Source organism: Ovis canadensis, chromosome 3, assembly GCF_042477335.2.
Source record: "Ovis canadensis isolate MfBH-ARS-UI-01 breed Bighorn chromosome 3, ARS-UI_OviCan_v2, whole genome shotgun sequence".
Classification (NCBI taxonomy): domain Eukaryota; kingdom Metazoa; phylum Chordata; class Mammalia; order Artiodactyla; family Bovidae; genus Ovis; species Ovis canadensis.
In genome coordinates, this window is record NC_091247.1 from 193,764,781 (window position 1) to 193,786,362 (window position 21,582).

A 21,582-nucleotide genomic window follows, 5' to 3' on the forward strand; every position below is an offset into this window, starting at 1 on the left:
GAGTGACTGAGACTGTCTTTGGTCCTAAGTGAAATCTCTTTCAGAGACCATGAATCCGGTGGCACCCTTAACTATTCATCACTAAGATATCAGTATTTATATATCAGCTGCCCTCAGTCAGTGGAGAGGGGATGCTCCCAGGCAGCACTGCCCCACCAGGAGTGGAAGCCCGTCTGTTGCTGATACAAGCAGAACTGTCTCTAAGGACCAGAGAAAGAGGTCAAGTAGAGAGTCACGAGTGCTGGACAGTGGAAGCCAAGTGGCATGAGAGGATGGTGTGGGGTTCTGATAACTGCCACACTTGCAGAAGAAGCCAATGGATTGCTGACATTCTTACCAAGATAAATTTAAGGAATATCTAAGCTATTTGGTAACAATCATTCATCCCTAGCAGCCTTTGATTTCACAAGTGGAGGTGCATGAGTAATCTTATCCTTGTCTTAAAAGCTTTTTCAAAGTTTGAAGGCATGGCATTCATGTTACAATTAGGGTCAAAATAAGGTTTTTAATGCCAATCATATTTTTTAAAAAGACTTTTTATTGTGGAAAATCTCAAATATCCACAAAATCAGAACAGTCACTTGAGTGACTCATGGCCAATCTTGCCTTTCCATAAATCTTAAATTCATTTTCAATTAGCCTAAAAAGGGCTGCTTTCCAGTCTCTCTTCTTTTAAATTTAAATATAATGAAGGCAAAAACTCATCAAAAATATAATGAGATAAAAAATAAGTGATTGCCAGAGGTAGTTTGGAAGAGATAGATAGACAGAGAGAATTTTTAGGGCAGTGAAAATACTCTGTATGGTATTACAACGATGACCAAGATTGAACCCTAAGGTAAAGTAATGGGCTTCAGGTGACTATGATGTGTCAACATACCATATATATATATATACATATGCCATATATACAACAGCATTCTGGGTGGAAGATTCAGTTGATAGTGGAGGAAGCTATACATGTGTGGGGATGAGGGATATATGCGAAACCTCTGTACCTCCCTCTCTATTGTGTTGTAAACCTCAACCTGCTCTACAAAAATAATTTTAAACAATAATTAAAAAATTTAACTGTAACTGATGTGTCATGGTAAAAGGGAAGAAAAACACCTTTGCTAACTATAGGCTTTTCTCATTAACAGGGAGTGGTCTTAAAACAGAGTGAATTCCATTGGCTAATTATTATTGGAAAAAACAATTTAGTAGCAACTCTACACAAAATTGAAGGCAAAAGGAGAAGAGGGAGGCAGAGAATGAGATGGTTAGATAGTTATCACCAACTCATTGGGTGTGAATTTGAGCAAACTCCAGGAGATAGTGAAGAACAGGGAAGCCTGGAGTGCTGCAGTCCACGGGGTCACAAAGAGTCAGACGTGACTTCAAGACTGGACAACAACTATGTAAAATCTAATCGTTTCACTTGGCAGACATTTCCTTTGGTTAAAGTAGAATACAAAAGTGTCTCACGAGTGGGACACCATCTGTGCGGCCAGTCGGGGTTACATTCTGCAGTTACCTCCTCCTGACCCAGGCAACTGTCTGTACACCTATCTACCTAGTGAAGTGAAGTGAAGTCACTCAGTCGTGTCCGACTCTTTGCGACCCCATAGACTGCAGCCTGCCAGGCTCCTCTGTCCATGGGATTTTCCAGGCAATAGTACTGGAGTGGATTGCCATTTCCTTCTCCAGGGGATCTCCCCAACCCAGGGCTAGAACCCAGGTCTCCCGCATTGTAGACAGAGGCTTTACCGTCTGAGCCACCAGTCTCCCCAACTTTCAACTCTTCTACCAGTGAGGCAGGGCCTCGCCATCAGAATAAGACATATGCTTTGTCACCTTAGTCGTCAGTCATGTCTAACTCATTGTGACCCCCATGGATTATAGCCTGCCAGGCTCCTCAGTCCATGGAATTTTCCAGGCAAGATACTACTGGGTTGCCCCTTCTCCAGTAGATTTTCCCAACCCAGGTATCGAACCTGGGTCTCCAGCAATGCAGGCAGATTCTTTATCATCTGAGCCACCAGGGAAGCCCTGAGGGAGAGCCCATCTAATGGTTAACACACCCTCACTGTTCCTGAGGCCAAACAGGGCTCATGCCTTTGGCGCAGAGCTCTGGAGTGTTAAGTGAAATACTTGGTCAGGCACTTGAGCAGATTAAAAAGTCCTTTTTGAAAAGGTGTTTGACTCTGACTGCAGGCCTCTGTGTGGCCTAGCCTGGCAGGGGAACGAACGTCCGTGTGTGGGCAGCGAAACATTCCTAGAACAGGAGCCAGGCCCCTGGCTGTGTGTCTGCTGCAGAAATCGTCTAGAATGGACCTCTTTCATTAACAACCTTTGGCATCTAGGAAGCTACTCCAGTTGGTAGCATGGCACAGTGGAAAGAACACAGATTTTAAGGCCGGATTCCTGATTCTGCCCCCTTCTGTGTGACTTCCAACAAAGTTACAGAATCTTTTCAGGCTTCAGGTTTTCTTATTTGCAAGACTGGGATGGTCTGCAAATGAAAGTAGGTTACATATGCAAAGTGTTTGGCATACAGATTTTAAATAATTACTGATTCTCTTCTTGCTCTTTGATTTTCCTTCTCCTCTTTCTGAGCCACAAATAACAGCTTGCATTTTTTGAGTGCTGTCTAGGAACCAAACACTGCCTTAGCCACATGTAATCCTTACCTCACTCCCATGTGGTGCTACTATTCTAGCCATTCTATCAGTCTGCTTGGGCTGCCATATAAAATATCACAGACTGAGTGGCTGAAACAATGGACATTAATTTTCTCACAGTTCTGGGGGCTAGAGGCCCTGGATCAAAGTGTTGGAAAGTTTGGTTTCTCCCAAGGCCTCCCTCTGGCTTGTAGATGGCCTACTGTTTCCTCATGTAGCCCCCTCTGTGTACCCCCGGTGTCTCCTCCTCTTCTTATGATGACACCAGCCACATCGGATTAGGCCCCCACTCTTATGACCCTAATGGCAGAAAGCGAAGAGGAACTTAAGAGCCTCTTGATGAAAGTGAAAGGAGAGTGGAAAAGCTGGCCTAAAACTCAATATTCAGAAAACGGAGATCATGGCATCCAGTCCCATCACTTCATGGCAAATAGAGGGGGAAAAAGTAGAAACAGCAGCAGATTTTATTTTCTTGGGCTCCAAAATCACTGTGGACAGTGACTGCAGTCATGAAATTAAAAGATGCTTGCTCCTTGGAAGGAAAGCTGACAGACCTGCTGCTGCTGCTGCTAAGTCACTTCAGTCATGTCTGACTCTGTGTGACCCCATAGACGAGGCCCACCAGGCTCCCCCGTCCCTGGGGTTCTCCAGGCAAGAACACTGGAGTGGGTTGCCATTTCCTTCTCCAATGTATGAAAGTGAAAAGTGAAAGTGAAGTCGCTCAGTCATGTCCGACTCTTAGCGACCCCATGGATTGCAGCCCACCAGGCTCCTCCGTCCATGGGATTTTTCCAGGCAAGAGTACTGGAGTGGGGTGCCGTTGCCTTCTCCGATGACAGACCTAGACAGCATATTAAAAAGCAGAGACATCACTTTGCAGACAAAGGTCCATACAGTCAAGTCTATAGTTTTCCCAGGAGTCATGTATGGATGTGAGAGTTGGACCATGAAGAAGGCTGAGTGCCTGAGTTGATGCTTTTGAACTGTGGTGCTGGAGAAGACTTTTGAGAGTCCCTTGGACAGCAAGGAGATCAAACCAGTCAATCCTAAAGGAGATCAACTCTGAATATAAATTAGAAGGATTGATACTGAAGCTGAAGCTCCAATCCTTTGGCCACCTGATAGGAAGGGCTGATTCATTGGAAAAGACCCTGATGCTGGGAAAGAATGAGGGTAGCAGGAGAAGATGGTTGGATAGTATCACCGACTCAATGGATGTGAGTTTGAGCAAACTCCAGGAGATAGTGAAGGACAGGGAAGCCTGGGATGTTACAGTCCAGGGAATCAGAAACAACTGAGCGACTGAATAGCTTATGATCTCTGCTGCTGCTGCTGCTAAGGCACTTCAGTCATGTCTGACTCTGTGTGACCCCACAGACGGCAGCCCGTCAGGCTCCTCTGTCCCTGGGATGCTCCAGGCAAGAATACTAGAGTGGATTGCCATTTCCTTCCCCAGGGGCTCTTCCAGATCTAGGGATCCAACCCTCATCTCCTGCATTGGCAGGTGGATTCTTTACTCCTCAGGTACTAGGGTAGCCCTATTGTCAATGACTAACTGTATATATTCAGTCATGTGCTGTCCTAGAATTTGACAAAAACTGAAATGAAAATTCAAGGTGAAAGATAGGACAAGCCTAGACAAGGTAGAGTCCTACCACCGATTTGTGACTTGTAGTTCCATTTTTCAAGATAAATTGTAATATGCCAATTTACTAAACATACATTTATTTTCAGCAAAGCCCAGATTCCTTTGGTTCCCACTGCAGAGTCTTTTCAGAAATACTTAGGAGAATTACCATAGAGAAAATGATCCAAGTTGTTTGCTATCTTGCTCAGCTGGGCCCCCCATAATAAGCACTACAGGCTGAGTGGCTTAACAGAAATTTATCTCCTCACAGTTCTGGAACCTGGAGTTCTGATATCAGGATGGCAGCATAGTTGGCTTCTGGCTTGCAGACAGCTATCATCTCACTGTATGCTCACAGACTACAAATCTTCTGGGTTCCCCTCTTAGAAGGGTGCTAAATATAGCATGAGGGCCCCACCCTCATGACTTCATCTAAATCTAATTATGTCTCAAAGGTCCTACCTCAATAATACCACATCAGGCTTCAGCATATGAATTTTAGGGACACAATTCAGCCCATGTGTGCATGTGTGCTAGGTCGCTTCAGTTATGTCTGACTCTTGGCTACCCTATGGCCTGTAGCCCACCATGCTCTGTTGCCCATGGGATTCTCCAGGCAAGAAGATAGGAGTAGGTTACCATTTCCTACTTCAGAGGATCTTCCTGACCCAGAGACTGAAACCACATCTCCTGCATTACTGGCGAATTCTTTACTGCTGAGCCACCTGGGAAGCCCAGAGAATCTCATACTTAAGAGTTTAAAGCAATGGTTCTCAAAAAGAAGAGACAGGTTGAAAATCAACCTTGTGGAGTTGCAAGGTTTAGAAGCAAAGAGTAAACTGCTGGCCAGGGGGTGAGATCCGGTTTTACAGAAGTTAAATGGCTATACTGGGCACTAGCCATGCACCATGACAAAGAGATGACTGAAATATTAGTACTGAATAAGTACATGTGGAGAATCTGCTTTTCCCAGAAGGAGAGATAAACTAATTTGGCAATCCTTAAAAGACTTACAAATCTTGACAGTGTTAGCCTCTACTCAAGTTACGACTTGCATCAAACATCAGAGATTTCAGCTGTGTTGAGGTGGCTGCGTGGGCTGCCATGCTTTCTCTCATATGGATTGCTGTGTAGATTAGGTGATTCATTTCCAACTGGATCTACTCAACGTGGAATTGATTCACCAGAGCCATAATTATTGGATAAATGAATGCCTTTGACCTCAGTATTTGCCTTGACCATACAGTTCAGTTCAGTCACTCAGTCGTGTGACTCTTTGCAACCCCATAGACTGCAGCATGCCAGGCTTCCCTGTCCATCACGAACTCCCGGAGTTTACCCAAACTCATGTCCATTGAGTCAGTGATGCCATCCAACCATCTCATCCTCTATCGCCCCCTTCTCCCACCTTCAATCTTTCCCAGCATCAGGGTCTTTTCCAGTGAGTCAGTTCTTTGCATCACGTGGCCAAAGTATTGGAGTTTCAGCTTCAACATCAGTCCTTCCAATGAACATTCAGGACTGATTTCCTTTAGGATGGACTTATTGGATCTCTTTGCAGTCCAAAGGACTTTTAAGAGTCTTCTCTAACACCACAGTTCAAAAGCATCAATTCTTCAGTGCTCAGCTTTCTTTAAAGTCCAACACTCAGATCCATACATGAATACTGGAAAAACCATAGCCTACCTTGACCATACAACTTATTTTTTTATATAGAAAATATTAGGACATTAATTTTATATCCATGCATCAAATCACTTGATATTTCACTCTCCGACATAAATCACAGCAGGATCCTCTATGACCTACCTCCCAGAATACTGGAAATAAAAGCAAAAATAAACAAATGGGACCTAATTAAAATTAAAAGCTTCTGCACAACAAAGGAAACTATAAGCAGGGTGAAAAGACAGCCTTCGGATGGGAGAAAATAATAGCAAATGAAGCAACTGACAAACAACTAATCTCAAAAATATACAAGCAACTCCTGCAGCTCAATTCCAGAAAAATAAATGACCTAATCAAAAAATGGGCCAAAGAACTAAATAGACATTTATCCAAAGAAGACATACAGATAGCTAACAAACACATGAAAAGATGCTCAAGATCACTCATTATCAGAGAAATGCAAATCAAAACCACAATGAGGTACCATTTCATGCCAGTCAGAATGGTTGCGATCCAAAAGTCTACAAGCAATAAATGCTGGAGAGGGTGTGGAGAAAAGGGAACTCTCTTACACTGTTGGTGGGAATGCAAACTAGTAGAGCCACTATGGAGAACAGTGTGGAGATTCCTTAAAAAATTGCAAATAGAACTGCCTTATGACCCAGCAATCCCACTGCTGGGCATACACACTGAGGAAACCAGAATTGAAAGAGACACGTGTACCCCAATGTTCATCGCAGCACTGTTTATAGCCAGGACATGGAAGCAACCTAGATGTCCATCAGCAGACGAATGGATAAGAAAGCCGTGGTACATATACACAATGGAGTATTACTCAGCCATTAAAAAGAATACATTTGAATCAGTTCTAATGAGGTGGATGAAACTGGAGCCGATTATACAGAGTGAAGTAAGCCAGAAAGAAAAACACCAATACGGTATACTAACACATATATATGGAATTTAGAAAGATGGTAATGATAACCCTGTATGCGAGACAGCAAAAGAGACACAGATGTATAGAACAGTCTTTTGGACTCTGTGGGAGAGGGAGAGGGTGGGATGATTTGGGAGGATGGCATTGAAACATGTATAATATCATATAAGAAATGAATCGCCGGTCCAGGTTCAATGCAGGATGCAGAATGCTTGGGGCTGGTGTGCTGGGATGACCCAGAGGGATGGCGGGGGGAGGGAGGTGTGTGATGGGTTCAGAATTGGGAACACATGTACACCATGGTGGATTCATGTTGATGTATGGCAAAACCAATACAATATTGTAAAATAAATAATAATAATAAAGTTTAAAAAATACTTTATAATATGTGAAAAAAAATTTTTAAAGCAGTTATATAAACAACAAAATTAGAGTAATCTCTCAAAAAAAAAAAGATGATACCTTTCTTCTTTGAGTTGGGTAAGTATTCGTGCTCTTCTTTGACAGAGATTTTGCAGCTTTTGATTCGACAGAAAAAAGATCGTCTTGAGCCAGAATACACATGACTCTTACTTGTGTGGAAATTACTGTGAACTTGCAAAGCAGCTTTCATAGTGCAAGGAGGCAAGAGAATAGGAAGAAAATGTTTTCAAATAATTTTAAAATGTATTTCCTCATGTGTTCTGGTCATCTATGGTTATTGACATCATTGTACAGCAAACCCCAAAGTGAAACACACCAAGAAATATAATCATTTGCAATTTATCTTTATATTTTTTCCCAGGGGGGCAGATAGTAAAGATAACTTCAATGAAATAAAAATTACATGAAAAAACTTAATAAAATAGTATCAGTGGCATAAAACATCATTATTTTATATAATAAACAATTATTATGCAACAAGCAGTTTCAGAGAAAAGAAGTATTTCTGGAAAAGACAGAGAATATGTATACTTCCCAAGAACAATTATACAAGGTGTTTCACATTGAGAAGACCTAACACATTTGAGAAAGAGAATAGTTATCCCTTCGCAAAGAATTAAATAATAAAAAAACTCCGGCAATTTTTTTTATCCCAAATGGCACTTTCCAATAAAGATTTTGTTAGCATATGAAAGCTAGAGAATATGAAGTAATCACATTTTCCCAAAAACATCTTCATATATTTACTTTGATACATGCATTCTCTATATAGTGATATTTTAAAAACTGAGGTTGATGATTACAAAGTTATTAAATAATTCTCCCCTTGATAAAACTATAATTAGCTAACTTTTCAAAAAACTATATTGCTATACTTTTAAGTAAGAATTATATTTCCATAAAATGATAAGAAGGCTGAAATGAGTACTTACCTTTGGCATCTCTTAGCTTCTCTCTGGGTGAAATATCAGAGGAAGAAAGTTGTTCCTTTACTTTGGAAACATCTTTTGGATGTAACAAGTCAAATAAGCTTTGTCCAATCAAACTAGCCTATTTATAAGGCAGAAGTTCATTTAAAATCAGTATCATGTCATTTCTATGTTTCCTCAAACAAATAAATGATACTGTTTCCTTGGTTAAAGTGCCTTTTTCTTAAGCTTGGATATATCAACTACACTGGGTGAAGTTACCTTAGTGTTAAAAGCAGAGTAAAACTTGTAGACAAAAAAAAAGTACATACACCCAAAATTGGATACACATAAATCACATACACACACCTAATAACTAACATTTTATTTAAACTTAATCATTGGTAAAAGTGGTAAAGAAAAAAAGAATGGGCTTCCTGGGTTACTCAGTTGGTAAAGAATCCACCTGCAATGCAGGAGACCCCAGTTTGATTTCTGGGTCAGGAAGATCTGCTGGAGAAGGGATAGGCTACCCACTCCAGTATTCTTGTAGCTCCTTGTAGCTCAGCTGGTAAAGAATCCACCTGCAATGAGGGAGACCTGGATTTGATCCCTGGGTTGGGAAGATTCCCTGGAAAAGGGAAAGGCTACCCACTCCAGTATTCTGGCCTGGAGAATTCCATGGACTGTATAGGCCATGGGGTCGCAATGAGTTAGACACTTTTCACTTTCACTTTCATTGGTAAAAGTAAAAATATTATATTACAGAATAATATAAAAGACACAGAATACCTATGATCTCATGATGTGACTCAGAAATTTACCATACTGCCTTAAAAAAATTACCATACTATTGGTAAACCAAACCCGACTTGGTACACCTCCTACTTGGCATTTCACTTCTCCCCACATGCAGAGCATTCCTTGGCCCATGACTTTGTTTGCATGGTCTCATCACCTGGAAATCACTACCTCTTCTCTATAAATTCAGTTCCCTGGCCAAGCTAGCTAATTGCCTTTTACTCCCTAACTACCAAGATTCCCTCTCCAAACCTGAAATGTCTTCCTCCTCATCTCTGCTCTAAACTGGCAGACACTCTACTTCACATGTGAAGCCCACAGTGATCACTCTCTTCTGAATTTATTACCCAAGTAGACATTCCTATGGAAGGTAGAACAATTGGACCAGCTGGTCCAAGTGGCCTGGAGTGCTTGGCAGTTAGATCATTATAGTTCAGTCACTCAGTCATGTCCCACTCTGCGACTCCAGAGACTGCAGCACACCAGGCCTCCCTGTCCATCACCAACTCCTGGAGCTTGCTCAAACTCATGTGCATTGAGTGGTGATGCCATCCAACCACCTCATCCTCTGTTTTCCCCTTCTCCTCCTGCCTTCACTCTTTCCCAGCATCATGGTCTTTTCCAATGAGTCAGTTCTTCACATCAGGTGGCCAAAGTATTGGAGTTTCAGCTTCCGCATCAGTCCTTCCAGTGAATATTCAGGACTGATTTCCTTTAGGATGGACTGGTTGGATCTCCTTGTAATCAAGAGTCTTCTCCAACATCATAGCTCAAAAACATCAATTATTCAGTGCTCAGCTTTCTTTATAGTCCAACTCTTACACCCACACATGACTACTGGAAAAACAACAGTCTGATGTATAAATCAGATTGCTAGTTTTTTTTCTTTTTTTTAAGGCAGTTAGATAGCTCTACTTAAAAAAAAAAGCTAGCAATCTGATTTATACTTCAGTCTATTGTGTGATTGGCTAATATATAAGTCTATGCCCAGAACTCTGCTTCAGAGCAAATTAGCTTTTTTAAAAATTGACGTATAGTTGATTTACAATGTTGTATCAATCTCTGCTATACAGATAGATCAGATTTCTGAAGGTGAAAAGCTGAGGACAAGACCCTGTACCACGGGGATCCCAAAGTCCTCCCGAGCAGTCAGTGAGTCTCATGGTCTCTGAATTGCAAAGTCAGTGTCCAGTGGGACTAGACTCTATGCCACTAATTTGGAACTTAAGAGCTACCTTCAATTGTCAGGTATCTTGGTGTGTACCTATGTGAGTGATGGTCTCTATTTCTAATTAGAAAATATAATAATCAAATCAGCTGCATGATTCCTTCGGTCATCACTCCTTTTGTATGTAGGCTCATACAATCTCTTTCTTTTATTTAACTCATTATCTATGAATGCCTTCCATCTCTCCATATTTTCAAGTTTTGGGGAGAAGCTAGGCTGAGATTGATGAGAGTTATTTATGATCAAAGCTGTTATCTTTACATATATTACATATTATAATATATACATATTATATTATTGTATTTCTGTTTTAAAGGAGACCACAAGTACTAGTTTATTCTCTCTGTTGGTTTCAGTCCTATACTTTTTGAGTAACTAGTTTAAATTAAATGGTGTTCAAAAATGAGGAGACAAATCAATCACAGTGCTGATTAAATAAAGGATGTATTTCAGAATTTGTTGCCAGAGCCTACAGCCAAAGCTGTTTCGCAATGCACATAGCTTGATAAATATTAATGCTCTCTCTTGGAGGAAACAGGCAAGGGTGACTAATATTTTTCCAACACTCAAATATGATATCTTACTTAATGTGTTTATATCCTGAAAAACAGGTATAATCATGATTTCCATTTTTTACATAGGAAGAAGCTGAGGTTTAAGAAAATGAAATAACTTGCTAAAGGAAATAAACACTCCTGTCAGTAACAAAAATTCATACTTTTTCCACATATCTTCTCATTTCTCTTGAAATTCTAACTCAGCAGAACCCAATCCCACAACCCAGGGGGAAGAAAGAGTTCAGAAGCTTCAATATATGTGTTATTTTTTTTAAAATAAACATAGTAAGAAATATGCTCAGTTTTGGATACCTGATCATAATTAAGTATCTTGGAGACCGATTTAGAAACGAAGAGAATTTTTCCTCTTTCACATCCAACCACAAATAGGAAGCCTTCTGCAGTCTAGGATTTAAAAATATAATACAAGGTGAATATTTTAAAAGATCTTGAGGCAAACGTGGTTCACTGATTTATGTAGTTATAGACATTAGGTTTATTTTGCTCTTCTTGCTGTATTAACCTACCCACAGTTTAAATTCTAACGAGCATTGTAAACAATTCAAAACCAAGTTAATTTGCTTGTTAATGGGTAGAGTTTCCTTTGAAGGTGATGATAACATTCTAAAATTGCATTGTGGGAGTTTCTTGATGGCCCAGTGGCTAAGAGTCCATGCTTCCAATGCAGAGGGCCCAGGTTCGATCCCTAGTCTGGGAACCAGATCCCACATGCCACAAGTAAGACTTTTCATGCCTCACCTAAAGATTACATGTACATAGCTAAGACCCAGTACAGCCAAATAAATAAATATTTAAATTTTTTCTTTAAAAATGATGAAAGTTACACTTTGATTATGATTACATAACTGTGAATATACTAAAAACCATATGGTATGTGAATTATCTCAAAAAAAGGAGTTAAACAAATAATGAAAGGTTTTCTGTCTCTCTCATACATATACATTCAGATTCTGAGAAAATTACTGTAGCAATAAAACTAAAGAGTGGTCGTAAGAGCTAGTAAAGTTAATTTTAAGAAATTTCTCATTATATAAAAAGATTGGTAACATCAAATTGAACTCCAGTCGAAACTAATGTTTTTCATCTGGAATGCAATATTAAATCGGAATATTTCATAATATAAAAATTACCTGTGTCAAGTTCTATACTCATATAGAAACTCTGTACACATATCAAAACACATCCATAACAGTTGCCTGTGGATGTGTTGAAACGGAAGGACTGTGCAGACCGGGATAAAGGAAGCATCAGCGATACTATATTTGAATTCAGCTGTTCAGATAAAAAAGGGGCTCTTAAAAAAATTCAAGGACAAATGTATATAAAATCTTTCTGTTTAGTCATACTAAGGCATAAAGCCTAGTAGTAACAGTACAAGATCAAGAAACATACTGCCTCCTGGGGGCAGAATAAGCCAATGACATGGTCATATTTTCCACATCAAATAAACCTCTAGACCAGTGGATCTGGTGCATTCGAAGCGATGACGACAAAGCAAAGCACTGACTAACAATTCATTCAGTAAGCAGTGGCTGGCTCTGCAGAGGACAGGATCCTGAAGGAATTGAGTATAAGATAGATGGCTTTGAAGGAGGGGGTAATAGAGGGGCACAGAGCTTACAGTGTGGAAGGTTAGAATGTCAGGAAGCATAAGGAGCTTAGCGTTAAAGACTAGCTAGGCTCTCTGCTTTGGAATATGCCCATCCTCTGCCTCTACATTCATTAGCTCAAACTAATAAGACATGGGCTTCCCTGGTGCCTCAGATGGTAAAGAATCAGCCTGCAATGGGGGAGATCTGGGTTCCATCCCTACATGGGGAAGATCCCCTGGAGGAGGGAATGGCAACCCACTCCAGTATTCTTGCCTGGAGAACTTGGACAGAGGAACCTAGCGGGCTATGGTCCAGGGGGTTGCAAAGAGTCGGACACAATGGACACAGTTAGTCGTTTCACTTAAATTTTTATCTTAAAGGAAATTTGACATAATATGTATTCCTGTACATTTACAACAGGAAGTGAACTGAAGAAAATCTTCCCATTCAGACAAAAATGAAAGGACAATACAACTTAGACAAGCATATCTCTTTACTTACCTTAAGAATTAAGTGTCTGAGCTCATTATCGTGAATGAATGAAGGTCTGTAATTATTTCCTGGGTAAGAACTTGTCATACCTAAAAATAAAGAAGTCATATAGTTAACTGAAAATCAAGTAGAGATGGAAATATAGTAAATGCTCAGTGAATATTAGCAATTCTGGGGCTGCTATTGGTGATGACAAGGATGATGGTATTTTCTTTTCTAGCATACTCTAAGATCTCTTCTATAATCTCTTTCTTGTTACTAGACTGCAATTTCCTGCTTTCAGATAAGTTCTTAGAGCTACTTATTCCTTTATACACAAATGTACGGACAGTAAAAGCTATATATTGAAAAGAGATAAAAATGCAATTATTATCTATAATATTATAATAACACACAACAATATTCAAGACTCTGGTTATTTTATAATCTCTTAGCTTCCTAAAACTGATCATATGGTGATCCAGTGGTTAAGGGAATCTGCCTTGCAATGCAGGAGATGTGGGTTCAATTCCTGGTTGGGGAACTAAGATCCCATATGCCTTGGTGCAACTAAGCCCACTTATGTGCTGCAGCTACTGAAGCCTGAATGCTCTGGAGTCTGTGTGCCACAACTAGAGAGTCCAAGCACAATACCGAAAGAGTGTACAAAGATCCCGCATGCTACAACTAACAGCAGGGGTAGTCAAATAAATAATAAAAAATACTTCTTTCAAAAAAACAAAAAACCACCTGATCATATGAATTATCCTGAATAATTCAGGAGATTATTGAATTCGAAGCAAATTTTATGGATTCATGGGATTTCCTATATGACCCTTTAAAGACCAAATGGAGACTTCTGACAGTATACAAAATGTATAAAGTATAAATGAAATCATTCATTTTAAGCCCTTTCACAGAGTTCATCATGTTGAACGAAAAGTCTCTAAAGTAACCAGAAGAGCTTGGAAAAGGGTAAGGAATAATCAGATCAGTTCAGTTAAGTTCAGCTGCTCAGTAGTGTCTGACTCTTTGCAACCCCAGAGTCTGCAGCACACCAGGCTTCCCTGTCCCTCACCAACTCCCAGAGCTTGCTCAAACTCATGTCCATCGAGTCACTGATGCCATCCAACCATCTCATCCTCTGTCATCCCCTTCTCTTCCCACCTTCAGTCTTTCCCAGCAACAGGGTCTTTTCCAATGAGTCAGTTCTTCACATCAGGTGGCCAAAGTACTGGAGTTTCAGCTTTAGCATCATTCCCTCCAAAGAATACCCAGGCTGATCTCCTCTAAAATGGACTGGTTTGATCTCGTTATAGTCCAAGGGACTCAAGAGTCTTCTCCAACACCATAATTCAAAAACATCAATTCTATGGCACTCAACTTTCTTCATACTCTTTTATAATTTTCTTATAATCTTTCTTTATAATCTTTTTTTCCAGTAGCTGGAAAAACCATAGCTTTGACTAGACAGACCTTTGTCGGCAAGTAATGTCTCTGCTTTTTAAAATGCTGTCTAGGTTTGTCATAGAGCAAGGAGCAAGCGTCTTCTAATTTCGTGGCTGCAGTCACCATCTGCAGTGATTTTGGAGCCCCCCAAAATAAAGTCTCCATTGTTTCCCTACTTATTTGCCATGAAGTGATGGGACTGGATGCCATGATCTTAGTTTATTGAGTGTTGAGTTTTAAGCCAGTTTTTTCACTCTCCTCTTCCACTTTCATCAAGAGGCTCTTCAATTCCTCTTCATTTTCTGCCATAAGGGCGGTGTCCTCTGTGTAGCTGAGGTTATTGATATTTCTCCCGGCAATCTGATTCCAGCTTGTCTGCATCCAGCGCGATGATCAGGGCAAAGCTAGGTAAAAGTTTGACCCGAGAGGAGTAAGGGAAGAACTAAAAGTAATACATTTGTCTTGAGGACCTCCACCAAGCCTTACCGGGAAAGCCCGCCACGGCCACAAGGCGGCGCGGAGGACTGTTCACCCAGCCCAGGTGTGCTGTCCCCAGGTAACTCTAAGCAAGGGTGATTCAAAAGTAAATCAAATTTCCCTTCTTACACTTCCCAGTTTCCCTAAACAGCAACCCCCTCCTAGGGACTCCAGAGAAAGATGTTTTTGCCAAAAGAAAAAAAAAGATGGGGGTAACACTCTGATACAGGTTAACCATTAACTGGCCTTTGGATGAATTTACAGACAAAACTCACCAATTACCTGAGGCTTCCCTGGTAGCTCAGATGGTAAAGAAAGTGCCTGAAATGCAGGAGAAGCAGGTTTGAACCCTGGGTTGGCAAGATCCCCTTGGAGAAGGAAATGGCAACCCACTCCAATATTCTTGCCTGGGAAATCCCATGAACTGAGGAGCCTGGCAGGCTATGAGGTTGCAAAGAGTTGGACACGACTTAGCGACTAAATCATCACCACCAATTACCTAAGTGGTGGGGAAAGAACAAAACCAGAAAATAAAACATCCTCATAGAATGATTTGGTAAAGTCTTCTCAGACTGGCAGCATCCTTACAAGGCCTGACATAAGCAAAAGAAAGCTCTTTTAGAATCTACCTTCTAGGAAGCCCTCAAGCAATCTCCCCACATGACTTATTATTATTATTATTATTATTGTCATCAGTTCCCAGGAGACTTGTAGGAGGGAGTTGAGAAAAGGCTAAAGATGCAGACCTGAGTGCCCAGCTGGCACAGGAATAAACCAGTGTGAGCAAGGCAGTGACACTTGCAGGCTGGCTTGAAGCGAGGTTGGCAGAATTGTGCTGAGGCAACCTGGTCAGTGTCAGTCAGCCAGAGTGGGTGAGCCCTGGCTAAATAGATGAGTGAGGACGTGAGGACATGCCAGTGAGGAACAGAGGGCAGTTGTAGAGCTGAAGTTAGGGTGAGAAAGAGTAGAGTGAAAAAGTTGGCTTAAAGCTCAACATTCAGAAAACGAAGATCACGGCATCCGGTCCCATCACTTCATGGGAAATAGATGGGGAAACAGTAGAAACAGTGTCAGACTTTATTTTGTGGGGCTCCAAAATCACTGCAGATGGTGACTGCAGCCATGAAATTAAAAGACGCTTACTCCTTGGAAGAAAAGTTATGTCCAACCTAGATAGCATATTCAAAAGCAGAGATATTACTTTGCCGACTAAGGTCCATCTAGTCAAGGCTATGGTTTTTCTATGGTCATGTATGGATGTGAGAGTTGGACTGTGAAGAAGGCTGGGTGCCGAAGAATTGATGCGTTTGAACTGTAGTGCTGGAGAAGACTCTTGAGGGTCCCTTGGACTGCAAGGAGATCCAACCAGTCCATTCTGAAGGAGATCAGCCCTGGGATTTCTTTGGAAGGAATGATGCTAAAGCTGAAACTCCAGTACTTTGGCCAGCTCATGTGAAGAGTTGACTCATTGGAAAAGATTCTGATGCTGGGAGGGATTGGGGGCAGGAGGAGAAGGGGACGACAGAGGATGAGATGGCTGGATGGCATCACAGACTCGATGGACGTGAGTCTGAGTGAACTCTGGGAGATGGTGATGGACAGGGAGGCCTGGTGTGCTGCGATTCATGGGGTCACAAAGAGTCGGACACGACTGAGCGACTGAACTGAACTGAACTGAGCTAACAATGAATGGTGTGCGATTCTGTACTCCTGCCATCGGGCAGTGACAAATTTGATTCTCAGATGCTAGTGGCAAAAACAAATGTGGAACATGATGACTTACTAAGTTCTTCATTGTCATTTATTGTCATTTTATTTTATTGTGTTCTTCTTCGTCATTGAAAATGACAATATGACAATAATAATGACAATGATAATGATCATTATAATGATAAGGATAATAAGGATCAATATGGCAATAACAACTCTTCTTCCTCATCCTCGGACCACCACCTCCACCATCAAGAAACACTATGCTTAAGGACCTCCCTGAGGACCTGCCTCAGGGAGAGGGAAGGCTACCCACTCCAGTATTCTTGCCTGGAGAATTCCATGGACAGATGAGCCTGGTAGGCTACAGTCCACGGGGTTGCAGAGTCCAGCATGACTGAGAGACTAACATACACACACGGAAAGGTAAAACTGTTGGGACATACCCGCCTATGAGCATTTTCCCCTTAGTTAATTGTGCTGTATTTTACAATGGATAGGGAAGGGGAATTCTTGCCCTTTCCCCAGATAATTTGAGATGCACTGCTGTAGATTGTAGAGAAAAAAAGTCATTTCACATCCTCTGTCTTCAGAGTAATTATCTGTAGACCATCCACATGCAACCCTCTCATGGCATCTAGGCATTTGGGGATGGAATTGGGGTACACTCTGGCCAGAGCACTAGAATGCCGCCCCAGCTGCTCTGTCATCTCATCCGTGGGTAGCACTAAGGATCTGGTCAGGATGTCTGATGAGGATAAGACCATCTCACTTCAGTTTACAAGGACCAATAATGAAGTCTGTGTATGCTCTGTTCCAAAGAACCCCATCTGGATTTAGACAGTGTCTCCCTCTTACTGAGCTTGCCCTGCAGCGCATCCCATGCATACTTCCATGTATCATTGGCCACACTAGGTGTTAATAATCTCTCCCTGGGTCTATCTTCCTTATCCACCATGCATCCCCCGCCCCCAGCACAGAGATCTTGCCTCCTTCATTTGCCTAACCCCAGCACAGAACAAGAACTCAGCTGATGCTCAGTGCATGCTTGAAGAATTAGGTTGCTGATTCATAGCTTTTCCCTCAGGTCCTCCTCCCTCAGAACGCTGTGAATGTTAAAACTGTTGGGTAATTTTAGGGTTGCAATCAAATGACCTCGGTTGAACCTGCTAATGTTCATTGCTAACAGATTTAAGAGAAATATTGCACACAACTTATGCAAGGCCTAGTTGTGAATAAAAGAGAATCTTCTTTCACAATGGGCTGTTATGAACAAAAGACCACCAATCGTGCTCCCAGAAGGAGGCCTGCCAGGCAGTCCCCCAACCCCAGGCTTGCTGTGCATACGGTACTGAAGGGATCGAGAGCTGTACTTGCTTTCCCCACAGCCTGCTCTCCAGATCTACTCGTGTTCGGCTGGAGTGCACAAGCCAGTTTTCTACCATCTGCAGAGATCTAAGGAAGGTGCTTTAAAGCACAACTTGGCACAAACTACTATTAAATAGCCCTGTAATAGCTGTCTCTAGTTTTACTTCCTAATTTGTAGGTGTCCCTTCCTCCTCCAATCTGAGTAGATCTGTCAGGATTTTTTGGTTCATTATGAAGTAAGATCCTTTTGGTATGGGCTCCAGTTTGCACGTGGAATCCAGGTAACACCATTCTCCTCTAAGCCACTTTAAGTCAACTTGGCAAAGTCTGTGTTCTGGCCACAGAACTTCCTTCTCCCTGAAACAGACTGTCCTTTTGCTGGCATGTAGTTCAAGACAGAGATCTAAATAAGACTGTTGGCCTTCCTTTGCTTATTCCTTTTTAATTCTTTTGGAGCAAGATTTCACTATATTCTTTTAGATCTTTACAAATCTGAACCTTCAGAGTCTCCTCTACAGTCTGCAGAAAACTCGCCGGCCAGGTCTTCAGACTGTATCAAAATGAATTTATGTCACCAACATTCTTGTCTCTAAAACCCCAGTCTATTTCCATCGTTCTGTCCCTCGAGTTGGACGGGGTTTGTTCCCAAACCAGATGTGATTTTAACTACACATGTACACAGAATGTTTATTACACTTTGATTTAAAATTCAAGTTCAGGGCTTCCCTGGCTCAGTGGTAATCCGCCTGCCAATGCGGGAGACATGAGTTCGATCCCCGATCCCCATGCCACAGAGCTGCCAAACCTGTGCACTACAGCTGTTGAACCTGTGCTCTAGGGCCTGGGAGCCACAGCTACTGAGCCCATGTGCCGCAACTGCCGAAAGCCTCGTGCCCTGCAACAAGAGAAGCCACCATGTGCCGCAACTACTGAAGCCTCGTGCCCTGCAACAAGAGAAGCCACCATGGGCTGCAACTACCAAAGCCTCGTGCCCTGCAACAAGAGAAGCCACCATGGGCAGCAACTACCATGTGCCGCAACTACTGAAGCCTCATGCCCTGCAACAAGAGAAGCCACCATGGGCAACAACTACTGAAGCCTCGTGCCCTGCAACAAGAGAAGCCACCATGGGCAGCAAGTACTGAAGCCTCGTGCCCTGCAACAAGAGAAGCCACCATGGGCCGCAACTACCATGTGCCGCAACTACTGAAGCCTCATGCCCTGCAACAAGAGAAGCCACCATGGGCAGCAACTACTGAAGCCTCGTGCCCTGCAACAAGAGAAGCCACCATGGGCAGCAACTACTGAAGCCTCGTGCCCTGCAACAAGAGAAGCCACCATGGGCAGCAACTACCGAAGCCTCGTGCCCTGCAACAAGAGAAGCCACCATGGGCAGCAACTACCATGTGCCGCAACTACTGAAGCCTCGTGCCCTGCAACAAGAGAAGCCACCATGGGCAGCAACTACTGAAGCCTCGTGCCCTGCAACAAGAGAAGCCACCATGGGCAGCAACTACTGAAGCCTCGTGCCCTGCAACAAGAGAAGCCACCACGGGCAGCAACTATTGAAGCCTCGTGCCCTGCAACAAGAGAAGCCACCTCAGGGAGAAACCTGCTCACCACAACTAGAGAAAAGCCCGCACAGCAACAAAGACCCAGTGTGACCAAAAGTACACAAATAAATAAATAAAAATTTTTTTTTAGTTCAAAGTCAGAAATGATCATGCATACCCCAATCCTCATCAGCTGAGGACCTCCTTCACCCAGTATGTAAGACTATCTTAGTTTATGTGAGACTATATTAGTAAGTGGAGACACTAATAGTAAGGTGTGATGCATTTTCGGGTACTACTTACAAGTCTGAATGAAGTTTTAAGAGAAACTGATGAATTTAAAGAGTTTTTCTTTTCTAATAATGGAAATCTGACAATAACTTAAAATTATCATAACTATTTCAGAACTTCTAAACTAGGTATGCATGACAGGTATCATCACCTTAATATTATACCTGGGAAGACAAGTAGAAATGTGAAGACTTTTCAAGTTCACAGAGTAAAGCTAAGATGAAGAGTTCAGTGAAACCAACTTTTCTGACATCCAAGTTAGTACTTTCTCCACCTATGGAATATGGACGAGCATCAAAATGAATACCCATGAAGCTGAAAGATGCATTTGTATAAAATCTCAGTAGCCAAAAACAAAAACCAGGGACCTCAATTACAAGGGAGACTTTACAAACCCGAGGGTGGAGGCCATCTTCCAACTCACCTTTTAAAGATCTCAAGTGTTGAACAGCCATTCTTAAAACTGTCAGTTTGTCCAGTTTCCGGGCCATGGGACTGCACTGAGGGATCATTGTAGACAGTTTTCCAATCAGGTTGTTCATTTTATCTCTCCTCCGCTTTTCAGTTTGGCTATGAGCTTCTCTAAGAAGGAGAAAGCGCCTCTGTTATATTTAACATTCAGCAGACACTCAGGGACCCCAGAGGCACTAGCAGGAGCATGGGTAGGGCCGGCAAGCTCCCGCTGTTCGTCCTCCTGACTTTGACCCTGCAGATGGCATTCAGGGAGGCAGGACGGGCTGGGACAGGAGTGGCATTGTTCACACTGCTTTTACCAGCCTCCACCTCCTGCCCCCACCCCCACTGCACTACCCTTGCTCCTTCCCTTCTGATCTTAGTCCCTGAAATCTGCAAGAAGTAAGATTTTCCACCCTAGCATTCTTGCCTGCACAATCCCATGGACAGAGGAGCCTGGTAAGCTATGGCCCATAGGGTCACATGACTGAAGTCAGACATAGGATCAAATATAAGTCACTGAAGTAACTTAGCACATGAGAGCTGAGGTGGAATTTTTTTTTCCCACTTCCCTCTTAGAGGAAGAGATGTGCATGTGTGCACAGTCATGCCTAACTCTTTGTGACCCCATGGGCTTGCTCTGTCCATGGGATTTCCCAGGCAAGAATACTAGAGTGGGTTGTCATGCCTTCTGTAGGGATCTTCCCAACCAGGGGATCAAACCCGAGTCTCCTGCATCTCCTGCAATGGCAGGCAAACTCTTTACCACTGCACCACCCAGGAAGCCCCTGAGAAAGAGATGGGTTGCCTTCTATTCAAAGCTAATTTCCCTGGTCTTCACTTGAACAGTTACCAGCATCTTGAGCTCATTCTCTTTCACAGCTCCTTTTATGGGTCAATAAATGGGCTCAATCTCTTCCCTTTAGGGAAAAAAAAAAAAAAAAAACAAAAAACATTTTCCCTAAATCTAGAGATCTTTTCCCCCTCCCCTCCTCCCTCCTTGGCCAGCTACCTGAGGCCGTTGTCTCACTCAACCTTCCTTCTCCCAGGCATCTCTCCATCTATTAAAGCAAACTCCCACAGCCCCCACTTCACTAAAACTACTCTAGCAGAAGTCATCCTCATCTTATGCAGCCCCAGCTGTTCCCTGCCTTGCGTTGGACACTGATGGCATTTTTCATTCTTTGTTGGCTTCTGCTCCTCCATCCTCCCGCCTCAGCTCTTCCTCTGTCCTTCAGTACTGATACCCTGAGATCCCTTACTTGGCACTACTCTTTCTTCACCCTGTAGCTTCACCCTGAGAGATTTCATTCTCTCAGAAGCCTTTACAGCAACTCATAAGCTACTTAACCATTTAATCCCTATCTCATTCATACCTCATCCAA

The 21,582-nt window shown here is 42.3% G+C and overlaps 1 protein-coding gene across 1 annotated transcript in view; it reads right to left on the bottom strand.

Moving 5' to 3' along the window:
- BMAL2 (basic helix-loop-helix ARNT like 2) overlaps positions 1-21,582 on the bottom strand; it is a 101,683-nt gene that overhangs the window by 34,569 nt on the left and 45,532 nt on the right. Inside the window, exons 5-9 of the mRNA XM_069581989.1 lie at positions 20,169-20,326; positions 12,927-13,006; positions 11,125-11,217; positions 8,251-8,368; positions 7,358-7,501 (exon numbers count right to left, since the gene is read on the bottom strand). Of these exons, the coding sequence (XP_069438090.1) occupies positions 7,358-7,501; positions 8,251-8,368; positions 11,125-11,217; positions 12,927-13,006; positions 20,169-20,326 (593 nt within the window). The remainder of the gene's footprint in view (positions 1-7,357; positions 7,502-8,250; positions 8,369-11,124; positions 11,218-12,926; positions 13,007-20,168; positions 20,327-21,582) is intronic.